At 41.6% G+C, this 26210-nt stretch overlaps 1 protein-coding gene across 1 annotated transcript in view; it reads left to right on the top strand.

Moving 5' to 3' along the window:
- Window positions 1–26210, top strand: part of DCL2 (dicer-like 2) — a 232028-nt gene that overhangs the window by 169897 nt on the left and 35921 nt on the right. The window contains exon 22 of the mRNA XM_090005046.1: window positions 22260–22541. Within this exon, the coding sequence (XP_089861172.1) occupies window positions 22260–22541 (282 nt within the window). The remainder of the gene's footprint in view (window positions 1–22259; window positions 22542–26210) is intronic.

Below are 26210 nucleotides of genomic sequence, written 5' to 3'. Positions count from 1 at the left end.
GTCATATCACTACCAAATATCTAAAGTCGGAAGATCAAGTTGCAAATATGTTTATAAATCCTCTTGCTAGACCAAATTTCTCAAAATGTTGTGTCAAGCTGAGCATGATTGATATCTATGCTCCAACTTGAGGGGGAGTGTTGAGACTAAGAGGTTTTTAGTAAATAAGTTTTTCTAAACTAGAGGTTATTTGAATCTTAATATTTAATGAGGGACCTGGGTGTAATTTCGTTCTTTGGACTATCTCTATTTAATATAGAGATTAGCCCTAATCCAACATAACGAGTTTTCTTTTTTCTAAGCAGCCGTCTATCTCTCTCTCTCGATTTCTGTGTTTATTTTCAGAACATTAACACATACAATTACCATAAAATGGCTTAGTCCATCAACAAGTAATTAAATTAATCATAAGGCATAAACCATTGCATCACAAGCCATTCATAAGCAATCATACGACAACAGTTATATCACAATATGTAAGCAGCTTATAAGACAAGCGGCCACATCAATCCTAGTTGCCACCAGTTCGTAGATTACGAGTTGTATGCAATCACATCAATCATAAGAGATGCAAGCCATCAAGTGCTACGTTACAATAAGCACCAAACAGTTCAACCAAGGGGTAAAGCATGTCACATGCTAATATGTAGCAACTGGCATAATGCTATTATTATAAGCATTTAACTAGTATGAGAAGCTCCTTATTACTCTGCAAAGAACTGCGTAAGCAGTTTAACCAACTAGAGTAACGCCTTGACAGACGTGCACAACTCAACGAGTAGCATACTGAATTACCGAGCAAGCAAGCGATCGACCAGTGTAAACATACTTTATGTTTCGATATTACTGGCCTGCGGGTATGCGCAGGCAAAACGTAGAAACAACTAAGACTAGTTCGGGCGTCTATTATTCTATATATTTTTAATAACCCGAATAGCTAGTTGAGTCTGCTCCAAAGGGGACGGCTTTAGCCAAGAGAGGATTCCCCGAAGGCTGAAAAGCAATGTCACAGATGCATCCAACTTCTGCAGAAGTGTTGAGCTAACTTGTGTAGCCCTTTTCCCTTTAACTCCAATGACTGGGGAGGCCGGATCATTGTCCGTGGGGTGGTTGTTAACAACCTGTCCATTGGAGTTTTGTACCGCTCTGTCCTCTCCCTTGACAGAACAACCAGAAGCGAATGAGTGCGTTAGGGGTTGCTTAACTAACAACCCATCCTATGCTGTGGTCTTTAAACCACTCGAGCATCTTGCCTGTGAAGGCGAATGTGAGGCCATTTATGTGATTACAACTTTTTGCATTTAGCACTGTTTGAGGTCGTACGACCGTCTCATCCGATCATCGCAGTACTAGACGTGTCGTGCACGACTACAAGTACTCTAGGATGAAGGGGGTATAGCTCCTCAATAGAAGCCTCAACAGGAGTGTTTCATGAAGATGTAAAGTTTATCAACTTTACTTTATCTTTTGAAACAACAGTACCTTGTGCCAACATTATGCATGTGATTATCTCGAATCTCATCCGCTATCGGGGTATCTACATGTCTCGCATGACTCGATACCGGCCTCGATAGACGGGATACAGGTTTCTCAACAGAACACCCGCTAAGAAGTTCGCTCGAACCCCCAATTCGGGATCACCCGAGATATGCCGAAAAGGCGAACAGAACCAGCCAATCACATCCTTCCAAATGCTTCGATTTGGGGGCAGTCGATGCTTTTGTGCAACTCCCTAAAATCTTAAGTCGACTCTGCAGGACTGCGCACACGAAGAGCCAGGATCCTTGCGAGGTATCTCTCTCCTTTGACGAAGGTGTATCGCCAGCTCCCGACTAAACTCTTGTTGCAAGAGGGAGTGATAGATGTCTCTTGCATCCTCCACGAGGATGCCTCAAACGCGTATGCAATGAGCGAAAACCTGAGTGTCATCTGCAATAGTAAAGCAGTAACACCACATATGCAAAAATAAGAGCCTGGCGCAAAGCGCGACGACAAAGTAACGACTGTAAGCAAGAGTGAAACGCAAAACCTTTGCGCGATGCGCAACGACAAAGTAAAGACTAAGCAGGAGTGCAACGCAAAACCTTTGCGCGATGCGCGACGACAAAGTAAAGACTAAGCAGGAGTGCAACGCAGAACCTTTGCGCGATGCACGACGTTAAGTAAAAACTGTAAGGAGTGCAACGCAAAACCTTTGCGCGATGCGCAACGACAAAGTAAAGACTAAGCAGGAGTGCAACACAGAACCTTTGCGCGATGCGCAACGACAAAGGACCAGGATCGCGAAACCGCGTCCTTGAGTTAAATACGTACTCGTATAAATATATATATATATATTTATTTAATACTCCCTTTTTAGTTAATTGAACTTAATTCAATTGTCCAAGTCTTTCGTGCAATCTTTCCCTACCTTGAGGGGTTGCAGTCCCCGTATGTCAGCGGCGTAGGTAAGCACGAGTTCAAGCCACAAAGGGCGAGCAAGATCCACCGTTCAACCTGTGATGCTAAAAAGGTTAGCATGCCAAAATACAAATGAGAAGTGGGTCTAGTAAGACCTGCAGCAGTACCGGACCCCGATACGAGGGTAGGCAAGGAGCTCAACTCCCTGCAGAATGCAGAAGAGCAACAAAGGCAACAAGATCAAGGCAGAGGGGCGAAACCCCCTACCGAAAAACAAACAAGGTGCAGGGGGCAACGGTCCCCGCCAACCTTAAAGACATGCAAGGCAGGGTCCAATGACCCTTACTATTGAAGAACAGATGCAGGTGACAGGGGGCGTCGCCCCTGTCGACAAAGGACAGGCAGGACTCCAGCCCTTGCCGACCTACCAGAGGCGACATGGTCGATGCCCCTGTCGTCCTGTCAAAAGACGTTAGGTAGGGGCCACAACCCCTACCGGCCAAAGGTAACAGAGAGAGAGAGAGTGAGGGGCAGGGGCTGGAAATCCCTGCCAGTCGATCAACAACAGGCGGCAGGGGGGCATCACCCCCTGCCAACCAGTCGGACACAGGCGACAGGAGGCGTCGCCCCTGCCAGCTTGCCTACTGAAAAGAAGGAGAAAGGGAGAAGACGATGGTGCAGGGAGGGGGCTCGACCCCTCCCCTGACCAAAAGAGGCAGCAGGGAGGGCTCTGAAAAGAAGACGTCATTTGTATATGTCTGACCCGATCCATTTATATAATGGATCGGGTCCAGACCCAATAAGTGTAGAATGTATATTAACTCTCTTTTAAAGGGTATTTTCGTACCCTAGTTTATACACTAATTGTATTAATAGAATGAGAGGGCAGTCACGATCGACTGCCCCCCTTTTCTCTGGATCTCTCTTTCTCTCTCTCTCTCTCTCTCTCTCTCTCTCTCTCTCTCTCCTCTCTCTGCCGATGACAAGTCTATGCAGGGAATAACGAGCGTTCTTTCTCACATGGTATCAAAGCAAGAATCTGGGAACGTAAGGCATCAGGTGCGTGGATCTATGTGGTTGGTCTAAACGAGGCTGGTTGATCTCGGTTTGGATCTGCGTGGGCTGCATCGTTTCCTGTCCATCAACGTGAATCTGGGAACGTAAGGCATCAGCGTGAATCTGGGAACGTAAGGCACAGGTTCCCTCTTTCCTGTTTCTGAAAAACTCGACTAAGGCATCAACCTGAATCAGGGAACGTAAGGCACAGGTGAGTGGATCTGTGTGGATCTAAACGAGGCTGGTTGATCTCGGTTTCACGATAACAGGTTCCCTCTTTCCTATTTCTGAAACTCGATACCCTTTTTTCTTTTGTGATTCCTTTTCTTTGTGTGATTCTACTTCTGTGAAACTCGATCCTTTTCCTTTTTCTTTGAGATTCTACCATCGTGATTCTGTTTTTCATTTCAGATCACTGTGTTTTCCTTTTCTGTTAATCTGTGATTTTCCTTTGTTAATCCCTCCTGCTTTCTGTTTTCGTTGGTTCTGAAAAGAAGTGCCTGCTGCTTTCTATTTTCGTTGGTTCTGAAAAGAAGTGCCTGCTATTTTCTGTTTTCGTTGGCTCTGAAAAGAAGTGTCTGCTAATCACTGTTGCTCTCTCTATTGACATCTGTCAGCCGAGTATTCTCACTGGTCGAGTGCTCAAAGCAGTGTTTTGTTTTTCATACCTAAGTGTCAGTTCAAACAAATGGATTTTACTCATGGGAATTCATGCCTGTCCTCAAGTTTTCTCGGCCAACTAGTCTCTGAAAAACTGAATAACTGTAACTTCTTAACCTGGAAAAGACAGATCATCCCGTTTATAAAGAGTCAGGACCTCTCTGGTCATCTGGATGGATCGATTCCACCACCTCCAGAATTTCTTTCGCAAGAAAAAGCCGATGATAAAGGAGAACAATCTGTTGTTCTTCACAAGAATCCAGAATATGTTGCTTGGATGAAGAGGGACCAATCGCTAGTGGCATACATCACTTCCACTCTCTCACAGGAGGTCCTTATTGCTCCTCCTGATGATTGTTCGGCAAAAGAGCTATGGGATACGTTAGTTCAAACATATTCTCAAGTTTTTGAGGCAACAATTATGTTTCTTAAGCGAGAGTTTCAAATGCTAAAGAAAGATTCTATGTCTATTATGGAATACCTGAACAAAATGAAAGGCATCACAGATCAGTTGGCCATTGTTGGGTGTCTTGTCAGTGAAAAAGATAAAGTACAACAAACCTTGAGTGGATTGGGGCCAGACTACCATGTCATGACGACAACCTTACTATGTTTACCAGAACTTCCAAAGTTTGAAGATCTTCGTGCGAAATTATTGCAATATGAGATGACTCTGAAAGGATCTCCTGAAGACTCTCATAGAAATTCAGGAACCCAAGATGTGCTGGCTATGGGAATGAGTTATGGTCGAGGACGAGGAAGTTCTTTTCAAGGAAAAGGAGGTCAAGGAAGAAATAACTATGGAGGTCGTGGCATACTTCCAACACCCAATACGCAGGGACAAAGACCTATTCCCACCTGCTTCCTATGCAACAAGAAAGGGCACATTAAAGCAACTTGCTGGTTTAATCCTCAAAACAAAGGGAAAGCTCCACAAGCAGAGGCTAGGAAGGATGGAGAAGTAAAAGAGTTGCTGTTGGCGGCCTTGGCAGGATTGAATATGAAGCAAAATGACAAAGGAATTTGGTATGTCGACTCCGGAGCAGCTACTCATGTTACGGGTGATGTAGGTAAACTCTTGACTCTTACACCTTATGTTGGAAAGAATAGCATAGTCACAGGAGATGGATCCCATCATGCAATCTCACATACTGGAAATGCCATTATACACATGTTAAAGTCCTCTCTTAAACTTCCAAGTGTCATCCATGCACCTAATATTCAAAAGAACATTGTTTCTGTCTCAAAACTTATTGATGATGCTAATGTTTCCGTTGAATTTACTCCCTCTTCTGTTTGTGTCAAGGATCTTCGCACGGGGAAGACATTCGCTGAAGGAAAACGATGGGGCAACATGTACATCTTTCAAGAAGATCCTTCCTCCATTCATTCCAACTATTCATCCTTGAAGCCTCACCAACGTCAAGTTTTAGATTCTGATTTTATATTTACTATTTCTGAAAGTAATAAGCCAAGACTTTGGCATAGTCGTCTTGGTCATTATGGTCGCCATTTCATTGAAAAACTTGTCTTGAATAATCTTATTCCTAAGTCCAGTCTGAGTTCAGAAGTCGTTGATACAAAGTGTTTTAGTTGTCAATTATGTAAGAGTCATGCTTTACCTTTTGCTTCTATTAATAAAAGAGCTTCAAGGCCATTTGAGGTCATTTGTTCGGATGTCTGGGGTCCTGCTCCAATTACTTCTTTTTCTGGCAGTAAATACTATCTTATTTTCATTGATAGTTACTCACGTTATACCTGGATATTTTTTATGAAGCACAAATCAGAAGTCTTTGGATTGTTCCAGAAATTTCACTCTTTTGTTCAAAATCATGTCTCTACCAACATTCTTAATTTCCAGTGTGATGGAGGAGGTGAATTCTCCTCGAGTGACTTTGTTAATTTCCTTCAACATAACGGGATAAAGAGAAGAGTGTCTTGCCCTCATACACCTCAACAAAATGGGATTGCTAAGAGGAAGCATCGACATATTGTTGAGACTGCAATGAGCATGATGCACGGGAGCAATCTCCCTGTATCATTATGGACTGAGGCCTTCCACTCTACAGTTCATGTGATAAATCGATTGCCTATGAGTATCTTAGAAAATAAGTCACCATACTTCTCTCTTTTTGGCATACAACCTGATTACCATGAATTACGTGTGTTTGGGTCTATTTGCTATGTTCACATTGACAGCTCACTCAGGCACAAGTTCCAAGATAAGGCCTTAAAATGCAGGTTTGTAGGATATGCAGAAGATTACAAAGGGTACAGGTGTTACGATCCCCTGAGTAAGCGTGTCAAAATATCAAGGAATGTAATTTTCGATGAAATGAACTTTGCTGATCAGGATACTAATTCAACTATGCTGGATACTGATAACTTAAGCTCCAGCCTTGAGGTCTACTACCCATGGTTAAATTCAGAACTCTTCGCCAATGGTAAAGTAGACTGTCCAGAAAATTGCAGTCAGAAGGAGCCACATGAGGATTCAGCCAATGAGACTCAAACGGAGGAGACTGTTACATATGACTTGGAGCCAACAAGGTATAAGGGTATTGTGTACACCCGGCGAGAGAAAGAGCCTTCATTCATTTCTTGTACGAATACGGATCCATCTGGATCATCCGCTTCGCAACAAATGGATATCAGAAGATTCTCACGAATTCGACATCCACTTGACAGGTGGGTAAGTTATAAAAATTTTTCATTAGATTTTCAGTTATTCTTGACATCCATAAGTAAAGAGGAAGAGCCTCTCATGTTCTATCATGCTGCGAGCTCTAGAAGATGGGTAGAAGCAATGAATGAAGAAATGGAGGCCTTACATGAATGTGGGACATGGGAGATTATGTTAAATTATGTAATCAAACTTGTAATTTCGTATATATATTTTATATATATAAGGTAATACATATACATATATATAATATATGTATATGTATTTACCAATTATATATATAAAATATATATAGTCATAGTAAGGGTAGTTTAGGAATTTTACACATATTCTTTTTCAAGAATATGTTTTTTTTTGTATTTTCTTTTTTCTTTTTCTTTTTGTATTTTTGTTTTTTGCATTTAATGCATTGTACATGCATTGGGAGGGGCCCAACCCACTAGTCGTTGGACCCCTCCAACGGTCACATTTGCGACCGTTGGAGGGGCTCCAACGACTATGTGGAGCCCCTCCCAAGGCCTCCTCCAAGCCCTATTTATATGGGATTTGGGATTGTGGAGCTCCTCTTGTATTTCTCTAAGGGATTTGGGATTGTAGCCCAACCTCTTTAGTGTTTATGAAACTTATGGGTGCAAGTGCACATTTGTGATTCGGTGTGTTGTGTTTGTTGTGCACAAGTGTTCTTGGGTGTGTATGTTCACACATTTATTCTTAAGGTTGTTGTGTTATCGGCTAAAGTATCTTGTTGAAGATACTTTTACATGGTATCAGAGCCTCGTTGAAGAAGAAGAATTGCGACTCGCCTTCTTTTGCATTCCTCGGGAAGCGTGCCTTCAAGTTTTTTGAAATCTAAGAGGATCATCTTCTTCGAGCAATATTTTAGGAGCTTCTTTTGTCAAGAAAGACGCAAAAAATAATTAAGGTACATACTATCTCTTGCATTCTTTCCTCTCTAATGGGCGAAAAAGACTCCCATTTCTCTCTTGGGTTTAAGCTTAATGGCTCAAACTATCATGTTTGGGCCGGTAATATGGAAGCCCATATTAAAGGATAGGGGCTTTGGGGTTACGTTTATGGATCCATACCGGAACCGGAACCCAAAATTACCATTGTTGAAGGAGGTGATATTAAGATTCTTAAAGGGGATGAAAGACAAAAGGCCCTTGAAGAGTATTCTAAGAAACATGATGATTGGGAAATGAAGAACTTCAAGATATTATCTTGGATTTTCTCATCCGTTGAGACCAAGATAAATGCCAACATCATCAAATTTAAAAGGGCTTCCGAAGCTTGGGTATATCTTGAGAAAATGTACACCTCAAGAGATCTATCCCACAAGTACTTTCTTCAAAAAAGGGCTTTGACTCTCCAACAAAATGACATGACCATTCGGGAGTACTTTGCCGAATTATCCTCTATTTGGGACGAGCTCGCAATCCTTGAACCTAAATGGAGTGGTGAGGCTATCGAATTAAGGCACAAACAACTTGAAGAAGACCGGTTCTTCAATTTTTTAAATGGCCTTAGACCCGAATTTGAACAAGTTCGGTCCTCTCTTCTCTCCGCCTTCACATCCCCCTCACTCGAAGATGTTATCACCAAGCTAAGTGGTGAAGAAACCCGTATGGGGATTGGCAAAAATAACCCTAGCATTCTTGTTACTTCTTCTACTCAAGAAGATGGTGAAATGGCTAATGCCGTGTCAAGACCGGGAAATAACATGAGGACCTATAGACCTCCTCATTTCAAGAATCAAGGTCAAGGAGGAAATGATCGGTATGGCAAAAGAGACTATAGCAAAGTAACTTGCTATCATTGTAAAGAACCCGGACATATCAAACTCTTGTGTCCTAAATGGAAGAAATTGATTGCAACGGCTATGGCATCTCAAGTTGAAGAACGACCCCCTTTATCAAGTGAGTCTCTTTCTCTTCAACAAATCGTGGAAGTCCTACAACCTCTTCTCAAGGGAGGTACTTCCGGAGCCGCTATGTCATCCTCTTCCCCCGGTAAGACATCTTGGCTTTTAGATTCCGGGGCATCCTTTCACATGACCCCTAGTTATTGCACTCTTTCAAATTTTTCTAAAAGTGCTTTTCCATCCTTTGTATCAACCGCGGACGGTACATCTCTTGAGATTAAAGGAATAGGTAATTTTGAAAAACAAGACTTCTTTGTTCCAAAAATTCGTTTTATCCCAAACCTTAACCTAAATCTTCTTTCCGTTTCCCAACTCTCGGACCATGGTTGCGATATAAAATTTTCTTCTAATAAATGTTGGATACAGGATCGCCAGTCCGGGAGATTGATTGGGGAAGGCTCTAGAAGAGGAGACCTCTACTACGTAGATTTTCTTCAAGTTCCCAAGAGTCAATTTTGCAACGTCGTCCAAAACAAAGACATTCATGTATGGCATAAGAGATTGGGTCATCCCAATATTGTTAAAATCTCGTACTTGCCTTTTGTTAAACATCTTTGTAAAAGTGACTTTTTGTGTAATGAATGCATTCTTGGGAAAATGAAATGTTTGCCCTTTCCTCAAAGATCCATGTTTACGACAAAACCATTTGAAATTGTCCATTCCGATGTATGGGGACCGGCTCCGGTAATGTCTAAAGGAGGTTTTTCATATTATGTAATCTTTGTGGATGATTATACTAGGTTTTGTTGGATCTATTTCCTTAAACATAAATATGAAGTTTTTTCAACCTTTAAAAATTTTCACATGATGATTTCAAATCAATTCAATGGATGTTTAAAAATTTTTAGGTCTGACTCTGGAATAGAATACCTCTCAAATGAATTTAAGGGTTATCTTGAAAATTTTGGAATTCTTCACCAAAAATCATGCCAAAAAACCCCTCAACAAAATGGGTTAGCCGAACGAAAACACAGGCACATCATTGAAACAACTAGGACTTTGCTCATTTCTCAAAACATTCCAAAAAATCTTTGGGCTGAGGCAGCTCTTACCTCTGTCTATCTCATAAACCGACTTCCATCGAAAAATTTAAACAAAATTTCTCCCTTTGAAAAATTGTATGATAAGGAACCTGATTATAGCAGGTTAAGGGTCTTTGGGTGTAAGTGTTTTGTTCTTACTGATAAGAATGACAAACTTTCTCCAAAGGCCATTCCTTGTGCCTTTCTTGGCTATTCTGAAACCCAAAAGGGGTTTCGTTGTTATGATATCAAAAGTGATAAGTTGTATGTTTCCAGGAACGTGAGTTTTTTGGAAAATGTTAGTGGATTTGAAAGCTGTGACCCCCATAATGAGAATATGGATTACTCTTTTTTATTTGATTTACTGAATAAGGACGATGATACTAGTGATAATGAGTCAGATCAAGGTAACCCAAATGAACTTGAAACCGAGGAAAACATCTCCTTGTCTCCTTCGTCACATCAACCTATTGAATTACCTAGAGACCCTATCACCTACTCTCATAGAGATCAAAACAATTTTAGGAGTGCTCTTGACAGATATAATGATGCCAGTTCCAGTGCCTCTCAGAATGAAGTGATCCCTCGTAGAACTGAGAGAAGTAGAAGGCCTCCTTCTAGGTTCATTTCCTATGACTCTTTCTCACCAAGATATAGAGCCTGCCTTAGTGCCATCCACTCTTATATAGAACCTAGAAATTTTGAAGAAGCACGTAAATGCCCTGAATGGATTAATGCCATGGACAATGAACTTGAGGCTCTGAGAAGAGCCAAAACCTGGGAATTCCAAAATCTTCCTAAAGGCAAGAAAACAATAGGGTGCAGATGGGTTTTCAAGGTAAAAACTAAAAGTGATGGATCCCTTGAAAGGTATAAAGCTCGCTTGGTTGCAAAAGGATATAGTCAAGAATATGGTATTGACTATGAAGAAACTTTTGCTCCTGTAGCTCGTATGGTCACTGTTCGATGTCTTATAACCGTTGCCTCTATCAACAAATGGAACATCTATCAAATGGATGTGAAAAATGCCTTTTTAAATGGCGATTTAAGCGAAGAAGTCTACATGGATGCTCCTCCTGGAATGGAGACTCCTAAGGGAAAGGTGCTTCGTCTTCAGAAAGCACTCTATGGCCTAAAACAAGCTCCCAAGGCTTGGTATGATAGATTTAACTCTGTTATGATTGAGAATGGCTTTTCCTCTTGTTTTACTGACACTGCTCTATTTGTTAGAAAATCCAATGCAGGGATTGTTATTTTACTTCTGTATGTTGATGACATGCTCATCACTGGGAGTGATTCTAACGGGGTTAAAAGTATAAAATCTATCTTAAAAGATAAATTTGAAATGTCTGACTTGGGTTTTTTAACTTATTTTTTGGGAATTGAAGTGGCTTACTCTCTTCGAGGATATTTCTTATCTCAAACTAAGCTTGCTTCTGAGATCATTGACAGGTCAGGTATTACAGATGAGAAGCTGTGTGAAACTCCTGCGGTAGTAGGAGCAGATGAAAATTGATGATGGAGTTCCCCTATTGGATCCTACACCTTACAGACAGCTTGTAGGGTCCCTGATGTATTTGAGTATTACCAGACCAGATATATCCCATGCAGTCCATACTGCAAGTCAATTTCAGCATGCGCCTACATCCGTTCACATGAGTGCCATCTTACGGGTCGTAAGATACATAAAGGGTACTCTAAATAAGGGAGTTTTTCTGTCCTCTTCCTCTGATTTAAAATTGATTGCTTATACTGACTCAGATTGGGGAGGTGACCCAAATAACCGTCACTCCACCACTGGTTTTTGTGTGTTCTTATGAGACTCACTAATTTCGTGGAGATGCAAGAAGCAACAAAAGGTGTCGCTCTCCTCAACTGAAGCTGAATATCGTGCCATGACCACTACTACCATGGAGATTGTTTGGATTCACCAACTGCTAGCAGACATGGGGATCAAAATTGAAGGACCCACCAAGCTATGCTGCGACAACAAAAGTGCAATCTACATTGCAAAGAACCACACCTTTCATGAGCGGACAAAACACATCGAAATGGACTGTCACTATGTTCGTGAAGCATATCTCCGAGGAGTTATCGACCTTCCTTATGTCACGTCCGAATATCAGTTGGCCGACTTCTTTACTAAAGCCCTGTGCGCTCCGCGGTTCAACTTCCTTCTTGGCAAACTATCGGTCATCTTGCCCTAAGTTTGAGGGGGGGTGTTAAATTATGTAATCAAACTTGTAATTTCATATATATATTTTATATATATAAGGTAATACATATACATATATATAATATATGTATATGTATTTACCAATTATATATATAAAATATATATAGTCATAGTAAGGGTAGTTTAGGAATTTTACACATTCTTTTTCAAGAATATGTTTTTTTTTGTATTTTCTTTTTTCTTTTTCTTTTTGTATTTTTGTTTTTTGCATTTAATGCATTGTACATGCATTGGGAGGGGCCCAACCCACTAGTCGTTGGACCCCTCCAACGGTCACATTTGTGACCGTTGGAGGGGCTCCAACGACTATGTGGAGCCCCTCCCAAGGCCTCCTCCAAGCCCTATTTATATGGGCAGATCCTCTTGTATTTCTCTAAGGGATTTGGGATTGTAGCCCAACCTCTTTAGTGTTTATGAAACTTATGGGTGCAAGTGCACATTTGTGATTCGGTGTGTTGTGTTTGTTGTGCACAAGTGTTCTTGGGTGTGTATGTTCACACATTTATTCTTAAGGTTGTTGTGTTATCGGCTAAAGTATCTTGTTGAAGATACTTTTACAGATTATACCTAGACCACTGAACAGAAATGTTGTTGGGTCAAAATGGGTGTACAAAATAAAGTATAAACCAGACGGGAGCATCGAAAGGTACAAGGCTCGACTTGTAGCCAAGGGATTCACACAAGAGGAAGGCCAAGACTTTGATGAAACTTTTAGTCCTGTGGTTAAAATGGGGACCATTCGCATTGTGTTGAGTCTATCCATTAAACATGGATGGACATTGAGCCAGCTGGATGTAAAAAATGCTTTTCTGCACGGGGATTTAAAAGAAGAGGTCTACATGGAACAACCCACTGGATATGCAGAACAAGACGCAAAAAAATATGTATGCAAGTTAAAGAGAGCACTCTATGGTTTGAAACAAGCTTCTCGTTCTTGGTTTGACAGTTTTTCTCTAGAAATACAACGGCATGGCTTCTCTCGGTCTCTTTTGGATCACTCATTATTTATTCACAATGAACAAGGAGTCACTACTCTTCTGTTGATATATGTTGATGACATCATCATCACAGGGAACTGTAAAAGTCACATTGAGCAGGTGAAGAAGTTATTAAATCAGAGATTTAAGATGAAAGATTTGGGAGAGCTGCGATATTTCCTTGGGGTAGAAGTTGATAACAGAAATGATACCCTTACCCTTACTCAACACAAATATACGTTGGACATTCTCGGCAGAGCAGGCATGATAGATTGTAAGCCGTTAACAACTCCAAGTGTCATTCATCAGAAATTGAGGTCACAGGAAGGGGATATATATGGAGACCCCACTAAGTATCGCAGCTTAGTTGGCATGTTGCAATACCTGACCTTTACTAGACCTGACATAGTATATTCGGTTAATCAAGTATCCCAGTTTATGCATGAACCTCGTATGTCACATATGGAGGCAGTCAAACGTATACTTCGCTACCTGAAGGGTACAATTGGTGATGGGTTGGTATACAAGAAAAGAGAATTAGATCCAGGCGGGGGCCATGAGGGCCATGAGATCGTCACTTATGCTGATGCTGATTGGGCAGGTGATCCAGACGAATGACGATCAGTATCCGGTTATTGCAGCTTCATTGGGCCAAACTTGGTATCCTGGAGCAGTAGAAAACAAAAGGCGGTTGCTAGATCAAGCACCGAGGCTGAATACAGATCGATGGCCACTGCCACGGCCGAGGGCACATGGATTAGACATCTCCTGATAGAAATGGGAGAACCGATTGCTCGGTCACTGTTGTTGTGTGACAATCAAAGTGCCATCAACATGTCATTCAATCCCATCCACCATAGTCGAGCAAAGCACATTGAAATAGATCAACATTTTATTAGGAAAAAGGTTGAAGACAAGGAGATTGAGCCTATGTATGTGCCAACTGAAGAACAGGTTGCTGACATCCTCACTAAAGGCTTGACAAAGGATAGATTTTGGTTTCTGAAGAACAAGTTGTTCATGGTCCAACACCATGCACAACTTGAGGGAGGCTGAAAAGAAGACGTCATTTGTATATGTCTGACCCGATCCATTTATATAATGGATCGGGTCCAGACCCAATAAGTGTAGAATGTATATTAACTCTCTTTTAAAGGGTATTTTCGTACCCTAGTTTATACACTAATTGTATTAATAGAATGAGAGGGCAGTCACGATCGACTGCCCCCCTTTTCTCTGGATCTCTCTTTCTCTCTCTCTCTCTGCCGATGACAGGTCTATGCAGGGAATAACGAGCGTTCTTTCTCACAGGCTCGACCCTCCCCTGCCATCAAAGGTAGCAGGGAGGGCTCGACCCTCCCCTATCGACATGAGACGCAGGGAGGAGGGGCTCGACCCCTCCCCTGCCGGAAGAACCACGAAGAGGCAGGGGCTCTGCCCCTGCCGAGAAATCCACAAAAGACAGGGGGGGTGGAAGCCCCTGCGGAAAAGGTGGGCAGACACAGGGAGCTCTGCTCCCTGCCGACAAAACAAGAGGGACAGGGGGACCGGAGCCCCCTTTTGACACAGCAAGTGACAGGGGGCGGAGCCTCCTGCCGACGACAGGCAATGACAGGGGTCTCAGCCCCCTCCCCCCCTCTGTCGGCCGATCTTTAGAAAGGCAGGGGGTAACCCCTTGCCGATGAGAGGCGACGGCAGGGGGCTCTGCCCCCCTGTCGGTCGACCCCTCACCGAGAAGAAGTGGAAGAGGAGGCAGAAGGAAGAGAAAAGACGGGAGGTGGATGCGTACCTGGGGTCGTCGGAGCGGAAGGCGATGGTTGTGGGTCGTCGGCGCCTTCGCAGCAGAGAGAGGGAAGGAGATGGCTGGCAGCGGCGGCGGCAGCGGTAGAGGGAGGTCGCAGGTGGCGGCGGCGTCGGAGGGAGAAGGGAAGAGAGAACGAGAGAGCAGGAGAGGGGAATCGGGAGAGAGACGATGAGGGGGGGGGGGGGGGGTTCGTGTTTGAAACCCTCTGCCTCGCTGTCTATAGAAGACCCGAGGGAGGCGGTGCCTCAGTTGGGTTCGGGTTGGGTCCGGATCGAACTCGAATCCAAGCTAATAAATTTTTTTTTTCGTTTATTACATTGACTAAGCAAGAAATTGTTGAAATTGCACCAACTGAGCACAAAAAGCAGCTTTGTCATTAGAGAGAAAAGTTTCAGTGGAAGTGTAATGAAATACAAGAGTGCACAAGTAGATGCCACTATGGGCTTACACGAATACAAATATGTGCACAAGTATAACAAGCCTCTTATGGGCCAATACAAAACAAGAACACAAGCCACTTAGATGCAAGAACATATAAAATATAAATAAGTTTATTGATAAAATGCTTCAGCAAAGCATAAAATTGTACCCCCCCTCCCCCCCCCCCCCCCCCACACACACACATATATACATGTGAACAAGTAGGAAAGGTCACTACTTATTACATGAATAAAAATATAAAAATGCAGAAAAATAAATTTAAAATTTACATAAATACCCCTAATATATGTACACATTTAATGTATATACATATCAACATATATATTTACAAAAAATACTACAATTTAACAAGAAGATGGTGCATGATCAATTGAAGGTTCCCTCAACCTAGAACTACCATCAACTCTTGGTGACGCTGTTGAGATAATTCTTTTTTGTAGATTCCACCGATGGGTCATGTCTTTTGAAGTGTTCATGTCTCTAGAGAAATCCCATGCTTCTTTGGCTATCTTGAATCTAGCCACACTATCAAGAATTGAAGAAATCACACTACTCATAGTCCCAGCAAGAACTTTTGCATTATCTATACGTCACTCTATATGCGTTTTCTCATATTTGAAAGTAGCCACAAATTTCTCTTCATCTAGAAATTTTTTGTTCCCATCCACTATCTTGGTGAAGGAGAGTTAAGGCTTTGGACAATCATCTTCAATGTATTTGATCAATCCTTTGGACAAAATGTGATTCTCCATGGTGGCGGCCCAAGTCATAATGAGAGAAAGAGAGGATGAAGATGAGTGAAAGACACTTGAAGCTCCGGAAAGTACTCCACGCAAGAGATGTGTGATCACGAACACTCGAGCACCACAATTGCACACCCGCAAGGATCAAGAGCCTAATGGCTTTGATACCATGTAATCAAATAAAAAGAAAAAAAATACGCAAGATAGCAATGGGCAACAAGCCGCTAAGGGCAATACATGAGCATAAAGATAAACAAGCGAGAGCAATTACAAAATATAAATTTTACATATAAAATGCTCAAGAACAAGCTTTGCATTACAATGGGAAGGAACCCCTTTATATAAACATGAAGAGGACCAAAAAAAAGGTATACTAGATATTAGACATGCCTAATGGCTAGTCTGACTAGCTTTTAGACTAGCCGTTGGGCATGCCTAACGGCTAGGTATCCAGTAGCTAGTCTTGAACAAAATTAAATATATATTATATATTTTATAATATATATTATATAATAAATGAACAAAGGATATACATATATATATGCATACATGTATTATACATATATACATACATGTATTATATATAGTTATATACACATATTGTAAAACCTCAAAAAAAAATTGTTGGACCCGGGTCGGATCCAGATTTGGACCCGACCCGGATCCAAAAGGAGAGGCGGTCGGGCATAGCCTCACCGCCTCCCTCGGGGTCTTCTATAGACAGCGAGGCAGGGGGTTTCAAATACGAACCCCCCCTCACCGTCTCTCTCCTGCTCTCTCGTTCTCTCTGCACTCTCGCCCTCTTGGCTCCCCCTCTCTTTCCCTCTCAGCCTCCCCCGACTCCCATCTCTTCGCTCTCCCCCCGACTCTCTCTCGTCGGCTCGTTGGAGACCCCATCCAGTGCCGGCTACCACCTTCCTTCTCTCTGTTGCGAAGGCGCCGACGACACTCGCACGCCGACAACCCTTCTTCCGGCGACTCTAGGTACGCATCCACCTCCCCTCTTTTTCTCCTTTCTCTTCTCGCTCCCTCGTCTCTCTTTTTCCCTCGCTTCTCCGTACGTAGGGAGGGGCTGAGCCGCCTCCCTGCTGCCCTAGATCGCAGGGGAGGGGCAAAGCCCCCTCCCTGCGACTCCTTTTAGCGAGGGAGGGGCGGAGCCCCTCCCTGTGTCGTGCTTGGTAAGGGAGGGGCTGATTCCCCTCCCGGTGCCCTCTGGTTGCAAGGGTGGGGTCGAGCTCCTCGCTGCATCTCCTTACGACAGGGGAGGGGCTGAGCCCTCTCCCTGCTTCCTGTTACGACAGGGGAGGGGCTGAGATCCCTCCCTGCTCTTTGTTTTGACAGGGGAGGGGGTCAAGCCCCTCCCTGCTCCTTGTTGCGGCAGGGGAGGGGTCGAGCCCCCTTCCTGTGCCTCTACTCTCTTTAGACAGGGGCATCGCCCTTGCCTCCGTTGTTTTTCGACAGGCAGGGGCAAGCCCCCTCGCCTCTTTCTTCTCTGGCATCAGGCGGGGGCTTTGCCCCCTGCCTGTTCGCATTTCTTCAGGCAAGGGCCAAGCCCCTGCCTCCGTGCATGTTCGATAGGCAGGGGCGAAACCCCTTGCCTCTCTTCTGCTTTGTCAAGCAGGAGTGCAACCCGTTGTCTCGTTGTTTGCTGACAGCAGGTTAGCAGTGGCTCGTAGCCCCTGCCTCTACTTCTTGCGCTATAGCAAGTGTGCAAGGGCGCGATGCCTTTGCCTCTGCTTCCTTCGCGTTAGGTCAGTGGCAGTGCCTTCGACCTTCTGTTTTTGGTGTTAGCTTGCTAAGATTGTCGCTTTTGCAGCTCGTACGACGGATCCCGCTCGCACTGCGCGACCCGAGCCGTCAATTGTTTACACCCGCAGACGCCAGCAAGCTTGCAACTCTCCAAGGTAGGGGAAGATTGCACGAAAGACTTGGACAATTGAATTAAGTTCTATTAACTAAAAATGACCTTTAAATAAATATATATAGAAATATATATATTTATACGAGTACGCATTTAACTCAAGGACGCGGTTTCGTGATCCTTGTCCTTTACTTTCTTACGGTCTTTACTTTGCCGTCGTGCATTGCGCAAAGGTTTTGCGTTGCACTCCTGCTTACAGTCTTTACTTTGCCGTCGCACATTGCGCAAAGGTTTTGCATTGCACTCCTGCTTACCGTCTTTACTTTGTCGTTGCGCATTGCGCAAAGGTTTTGCGTTGCACTTCTGCTTATAGTCTTTACTTTGCCGTCGCGCTTTGTGCCCAGGCTCTTGCTTTTACATGTGTTGTTACTACCTTGCTGTTGTAGATGATGCTCAGGTTTTCGCTCATTGCATACGCGTTTGAGGCATCCTCGTGGAGGATGCAAGAGGCATCTACCACTCTCCCTCTTGCGACAACAGTTGAGTCGGGAGCTAGCGATACATCCTCGTCTAAGGAGAGGGATACCTCGCAAGGATCCTGGCTCTTCGTGTACGCAGTCCTGCAGAGTCGACTTGAGATTTTAGGGAGCTGTGCAAAAGCATCAAAGACTGCCCAAATCAAAGCATCTGGAAGGATGTGATTGGTTGGTTCTGTTCGTCTATTTGGCATATCTCGGCTGATCCCGAATTGGGGTTCGAGCGAACTTCTTAGCGGAGGTTCTGTTGAGAAACCAGTATCCCATCTATCGAGGCCGGTATCGAGTCATGCGAGGCATGTAGATACCCTGATAGCGGATGAGATTCTACAAAATCGCATGCCAAATATTGGCACAAGCTATTGGCTGTTTCAAAAGATAAAGAATGTCAAAATATAGTTTGAGAAGCATTACATCTTTGTAAAACACTTCTGATGAGGCTCTTATTGAGGAGCTATACCCCTTTCATCCTAGAGTACTTGTAGTCATGCACTGCACGCTAGTACTGCGATGATCAGATGAGACAGTCGTGCGACCTCGAACAATGCTAAATGCACAATGTTGTAATCACATAAAATGGCCTCACATTCGCCTTCACAGGCAAGATGCTCGAGTGGTTTCAAGACCACAACATAAGATGGGTCGTTAGTTAAGCAACCCCTAACGCACCCATTCGCTTCTGGTTGTTCTGTCAAGGGAGAGGACAGAGCGGTACAAAACTCTAATGAACAGGTTGTTAACAACCACCCCACGGGCAATGATCCGGTCTCCCCAGTCATTGGAGTTAGGGAAAAACAATATTTAGCTCAACACTTCTGCAGAAGTTGGATGCATCCGCGGCACTGCTTACCTGTGTTTGGGGAATCCTCTCTCGGCTAAAACCGTCCCCTTAAGAGCAGACTCAACTAGCTATTCGGGTTATTGAAAATACATAGAATAACAGACGCCCAAACTAGTCTCAGTTGTTTCTACGTTTTTCCTGGGCATACCCGTTGGCCAGTAATATCGAAACATAAAGTCTGTTCACACTGGTTGATTTCTTGTTAGCTTGGTAGTTTGATACACTACTTGTTGAGCTATGCACGCCTGTCGAGGCGTTACTCTAGTTTGTTAAACTACTTAAGCAATTCTTTGTTTAGTAATAACTAGCTTTTTATACTAGTTAAATACTTATTCGTTGGCATGCATCTCTTATGATTGATGTGATTGCATACAGCTCGTAATCTACGAACTAGTGGCAACTAGGACCGATGTAGCCGCTTGTCTTATAAGCTGCTTACATATTGTGATATAACTACTACCGTATGTTTGCTTATCATGTGTAGCTTATGAATTGCTTGTGATGTAATAGCTTCTGCCTTACGATTAATGTAGTTACTTGCCGATGGACTAAACCATTTAATGGTAATTATATGTATCGCGAGCATTGCTATGAGTGCTTGTCTTATTCAGTTGTTTTATTTGGCTGTCAGATAAAGTTAGTTTCTCTTCGCCTATAGAATCAACTGGATTGTCATATCTGCGTGTTCTCATGTGTCGTTTACGCATGCTTTGAGGTCCTATTTGAGGATTGCAATGTTCCTTGTGGGAATAATTCGATGTGTAATATTATATGCTTCTGTGTGATGTGATTGATGTGCCACGTGATAAGAAGTGTTGAGAGTATGCGATAATATGTTCATGGTTCGTGGAACCTTATTGGAGGAATGGGTGATCGTGTGATTTGTTTTACCATGTGAAGTGATACGATGCATATTGCTGGTATTCATGCTTGTGCCCATATTCGTGGCTACTGACCCCAAGAGCGATCAATGGTTCGAAGCAGTCGATTGTATTGATGCATGTATCACTGAGTAGGGTGTCTGTTGAGGACTTGATCTCCAAAGGATTATCTGCGAGGGCGTGTATGATCAAGACCAGGTAACCGGCTAGAGTGGTAGATTCTCTGTGAGGATGTACACTGTCCACGAACGGGTAGCCGCAAAGACGGTGAACTCCTGTGAAGAAGTGTATGGTCCAAGACCAGGTATACCATCTAAGGCGGAATTCCTTGTGAGGTTATACATTTCTCAGACCAGGTGATCCGGCGTTGATCTTGTTGATTGTAATAGTGGTTATTGACCCTGAAAGCGATCATTTGTGTTGATGCGTGTATCGCAATGATTTTCGTTGGATATGGCATTTGTTGGGGAACGGGTTCCCAAAGGATTCTCTGTGAGGAAGTGTATGGTTCAAGACCAGGTATACCATCTAGGGTGAAATTCCTTGTGAGATTATACATTTCCAAGACCTGGTAATCCGGCTAGAGCGGTAGAATCTCTGTGAGGAGGTACACTGTCTAACAAATATTTATTAGTTATGATGTCTTTGTAGAAGGATCGCTACAAATATTCAAAGTTGCTTATCATGGCTTCAATGAGATGTTCAAAGAAGATAAAATTGCAACTTGTGAAAATACTTTGATACATGATTCATTTGAAGTTTTACTGGTAATAATGAGCCATTACGTGTGTGTGTGTGTGTGTGCATGAAGTTTTATTGGTAATAGTAAGCAGTTTTGTGTGTGTACGCGCATGCAGTTGGTTGTTTTATTTACCATTAAGGACATTTGTGATCTGTCAGCTGAGAATCAAAATATATGCGATCGTTGTTAACTTGGTACAATTTATTTTAGTCTATAATAATGTTGAAGTGGAGGACATTCATATTTTTAAAGACATGAAGTATTTGTTTTCGTACACTAGGGCCTCCCACTAAGTACAACACCTTTTTTTTATTTTGTGGCAACCCCTGATGTTTGTATTGAGCCAGTTAAAAGAGGGCCTTGAGATATTTTGGTTTGCTAGCCATTTGAAATTTTGAAGTAAGCTATTGCAGTTGAAAAAGTCCATTACTAGTCATTCTGTAGTGTCAATAGATTTTTAATGAAATCTTTCAAGAGTAAGCAGGTTACTTGTTTGATTTGTTAAGTAACTCTTGAACATATTTTTGCCATTGTCATATTGAGGAGAAACTACATGCTTTCTTTTGTGCTTCTTTAAATGTTCTCTATTGACTCTTTTTTATTTCTAGAAATCTTTGCAAGTCTAAACACGTTACATTTGAGTTGTTAAGAATTAACTATTAACATATTTGTGTTGTCATCATAGCAAGGTCAAAATACATGATTAGGGGAATCAAAGAAATATTGATTGATGGCTAATAAAATGAGACATATTTACCTTAAAAGGTCGATCTATTGTAGGAATTATAGGTTCTGGAGAGAGTATTAGAAAGCCAGTAATTCTCTCAATAATATTATAAATTTTTTTTATTCTGAAATACCCAAAAAATCAAATTTCAAACATGCCAGAACTCGCCTGAGTCAGGCCGAGTCAGCAGCCGAGTCTTCGCAGCCCAGCCGAGTCTTCGCAGCCCGAGTTAAGCTTGCCGGGTTGACTCGCTGGAGGGCCGAGCCGAACCGAGTTTTAAAACATTGGTTTCATGTACATCTATAAGGAGATCAAAATTTATGGATTGTCAGCCACATGAAAGCTCATGGGATGCGTTTTAAGTGGAGATGGACTGTGCTAAATAAGAAGGGTGGTTATCGATCCACTCTAACTTTCCTAGGCACTTACGTATTTAACACAATCATATTCCTTGTGGTTTTATGGAAAATGATATCTTTGTGCAACTGCTGTTGTAATCTTGAACCTGGAAGCCTGGCACCTAGCTGTTGGGTAATGCTTGTGAGCTGCCAAATGGTGTCTGTTGCCTATGTAGTAAGTTATGAAAGCATTGTCAAATAACTGGAAAATTTTCAACCCTGATATTGTCCTTGATATGTTAGTTTTTAATTTTAGTAGTTCTGCATATCCTTTTTTTTTTGTACTTTTTGTATCTTGATAATTGACATGTGTTTCTTTGGTCCATGCAGCGTTTGGAATTCCTTGGGGATGCTGTTTTGGACTATCTCATCACCATATACTTATATCATATGTATCCTGGAATCTCTCCTGGACTATTAACAGACCTGCGATCTGCATCCGTGAATAATGATTGTTATGCACATGCAGCAGTGAAGTCTGGTCTAAACAAGCATATTCTTCATGCATCGAATGAGCTTCATAAGCAAGTGACATTATGTATCGAAAATTTTCAACAGCATTCATTTTCAGGCTCATCGTTTGGGTGGGAAGGTGGAATGACTTTGCCCAAGGCAAGAATTTCAGCCATTCTTCATTGCTTAAATGCTGCTTTTCATTTTTATAGCTATCCATCTAAATACAGAACTTCCTTCTGGTTCATGTCTTTATGGAATCATCCAACCATCACTTCAAAATACATTTGGTGTATATTTTCTGCTGGTTATACATTTATACCTTTTTAAAATTTGTCGGTTTCTTAAAGAATTGACTATGAGAAACACTTTTTTTAGCATATTTATAAGCAGTCACATAAGATTTAATTAGGGTTACTATCCTAATAATGTAATGCAATTTTAGTGCGTTAAGCCTTCTCATTATCAAGAGGTAATCTCTCTCTCTCTCTCTGAGAGGTTCCAAAGTTGTCATATTGCCTGGATGTGGACCAACAATCTGTCTGAATTTCTCTGTAGTCTGTTCTCTTCTTTGCTCCTTCTCTGACCACTTTTTTAACCTTTTCTCTTTTTCCGGTTGTATAATATCTCGGTCATATCTTCTTGGATTTCCTTGCTCTGTTTACTCTCTTCTTCTTTTTTTCTGTTCAATTATGTGGCAAAGTTATTACTTCCAAATTTTGATTATCCTTGTCATTCGTGACCCTACCTCATACTATTTTCTCTGTCTTGACCTACTGTCAGTCCTTTTCTTTAATTTGTACTATGAATTTGGAGCTACACCATTTGGATTCTGACACCATGTATACAACCTCATTTTTAGCCATGGTAATCTCTTTGGGTTTGTTTTCAAATATAAATCTTCCTTTAAGTTAACATATAATGTTTCTCTCTCTCCCTCTCCCTCTCTATATATATATGTATATATATATGAGAAAATATATGGTGGTTCTGTACATTATACCTTACGGTGGTAGACACTCTTGTTTGCATGGTTCTATCCACCAAATGGTATATCTAACCGTACAGCTGTATTTAGCATAGTTGATTTACTATGTTAAAAGGTTTTATCATGTCTAATACTGTTAAAATACATGTAATCAATATATTTATATATATATGAGTATATATATATATATATATATATATATATATATATATATATATATATATATATATATATATATATATATATATAAATATTCATCCACATACCCGATAAGGGGTATTTCTGTAAATCAGCCCAATAGGGGCATTGTAGTCTTTTTTACTTTTTTTACTTTTTCTTTTCTTTTTCCTTTTTTTCTTTTTTTCTTTTTTCTTTTTTTCTTTTTTCTTTTTTTGTGCATTAAATGCACACTCATTGGGGGTCCCAACAAAGAGTCGTTGGGCCCCCAACGGTCACAATTGTGACCGTTGGGAGCCCAACGACACCTTGTTGGGACTCCCAATGGTGCCTCTCTCTCTCCCTTCTCTAACTCTCTCTCACTCCTCTGTTGCCTATAAATAAGTGGGGTCTCCCTCCTTTGTATGTGTGGCTTCTTCAAGCCTTCTTGTGTCTTTATAAGATTTTATGCTTTCAAGCCATTGTTGGCTTTTGTGTAGGTCCTCTTTTGGACTTGTTCTTTGGTTTCTATGTGTGAATGTCCATTGTAGGACATATATTTCTTTTCCGCATATTTCCTTACATGGTATCAGAGCCTTGGTTATGCTCTTGATTCTTATAGCTAGTTGACTAGTTATACCTTGTTTTTCTCTCTCTTTTGGTCTGTCCTCCATTCTTGAGTCTATGATGGAAGGAGAACAAAAGATTGATCTCTCCTTCAAGCTTAATGGTACCAACTACATGATGTGGGCCGTCGTCATAGAGAACAACCTCGAGGGTAAAAAACTTTGGGGATATGTTATGGGCATCATTAGGGAACCTCAACTTCAACTTACAAAGATGGATGGTGATCAAGAAAAAACTCTAGAAGGAAATGCTCGTATGAAGGCTATTGAAGATCACCAATCTAAGGTCGAAGATTGGGAAAGTAAGCATGCAAAAATTCTTGCATGGTTCATGAACAACGTGGAGCTCAAAATTTGCGCCAACATTGCTAAATTCCGCCTAGCAAATGAAGCATGGTTCTTTATGAAATGTATGTATACTCAAAAGGACCTTGCTCGTCAATTTTTTCTCCAAGAAAAAATCCGTACTATTAAGCAAGGTGAAATGAGTGTAAGAGATTACTATAGCACTCTTGGACCTTTATGGGATGAGCTATCCCTACTAGAACCAAAATGGGTGTCTAGTGAAGATGTGGAAATGAGAAGAGAACAAATGAAAAAAGAAAACTTTTTTCAATTTTTACATGGGCTTAGGCCCGAATATGAACAAGTTAGATCCTCCCTTCTTCATAGATCTAAACCTCTTCCATTGGAAGATGCCATAGCCAAAATATGCCAAGAAGAAACGCGTCTTGGCATGATTAAAGGAGGAGATGAAGTTTTAGCCGTGTCTAAACCCGGCAATCATATGAAAGCTTATAAGCCTCCACACTTTGGGAGACAAAATAACTATAATGGCAATTATAGAAAAGCCATTTGCCATCATTGCCAAGAACCGGGTCATATAAGACCTAATTGTCCTAAGATAAATGAACCTCCAAAAGGTAAGGTTGCAATTATTGAAGAAACCACACAAAAGAAGGAGCCAATGAAAGGGAAGGAGTCATTTTCCCTTGCTCAACTATCCGAAGCACTTCAAATTCTACTCAAATCACCATCAACTTCGGGAGCCGCCATTGCCTCTTCTTCTCCTCCAGGTATGTCTTCTTGGATTCTTGATTATGGAGCATCCTTTCATATGACCCCTATTGAAAATGGACTATCTAATTTATGTAACAACTCCAAAAATTCTTTTGTTTCCACCGCCAATGGTACATCTTTACAAGTTAAAAGTTTTGGAACCTTGGACTTTTCAAAAGATTTCTTTGTGCCAAACATAAAGGTGGTACCTCAACTTAATTTAAACTTCGTCTGTCTCTCAAATATGTGATCATGGATGTGAAATCTCCTTCTCAACCAAGGATTTGCTCTATACTGGATCTCCAGTCCGGGAAGCGGATTGGGCAAGGCCATAGGAGGGGAGATCTCTACTACATGAACAACTTGAAACTTCCCACTAACTCATTTTATATGTCCAAGATAAAAATATTGAAACTTGGCATCAAAGACTTGGACATCCAAGTTTCTCAAAAATGTACTCCTTTCCCTTTGGAAAGAAATTTTGTAATGAGAAACATTTTGTTTGTAAGAATTGTATTTTTGGAAAAATGAAATCCACTCATTTTCCAAATAGAACATTTGTGTCCAAAAGACCTTTTGAATTAGTCCATTCGGATGTTTGGGGTCCTTCTCCGGTCATATCAAAAGGAGGATACTCCTATTATGTTACTTTCATTGATGACTACACTCGATATGTGTGGATCTATTTTCTCAATCTAAAATCCGAAGTCTTTAATTTCTTCAAAAAATTTCATATGATTGTCAAAAATCAATTTTCAAGTAATATCTCCACTCTTCGATCCGATTCCGGTGGATAATATCTATCAAATGAGTTTCAAGAATACTTGGAAACAAATGACATTTGTCATCAAAGGTCATGTCCTATGACTCCTCAACAAAACGGTCTAGCCGAAAGAAAGCATAGACACATTTTGGAAACCACTAGGACTCTTCTCATTTCCAAAGAAATTCCAAAGTGTTATTGGGCCGAAGCCGCCTTAACTTCCACCTATTTGATAA

This window comes from Nuphar pumila, chromosome 4 (assembly GCF_984573655.1).
Source record: "Nuphar pumila chromosome 4, dmNupPumi1.hap1.1, whole genome shotgun sequence".
In the NCBI taxonomy this organism is placed as follows: Eukaryota; Viridiplantae; Streptophyta; class Magnoliopsida; order Nymphaeales; family Nymphaeaceae; genus Nuphar; species Nuphar pumila.
This window is presented reverse-complemented; position numbering and strand designations above follow the sequence as displayed.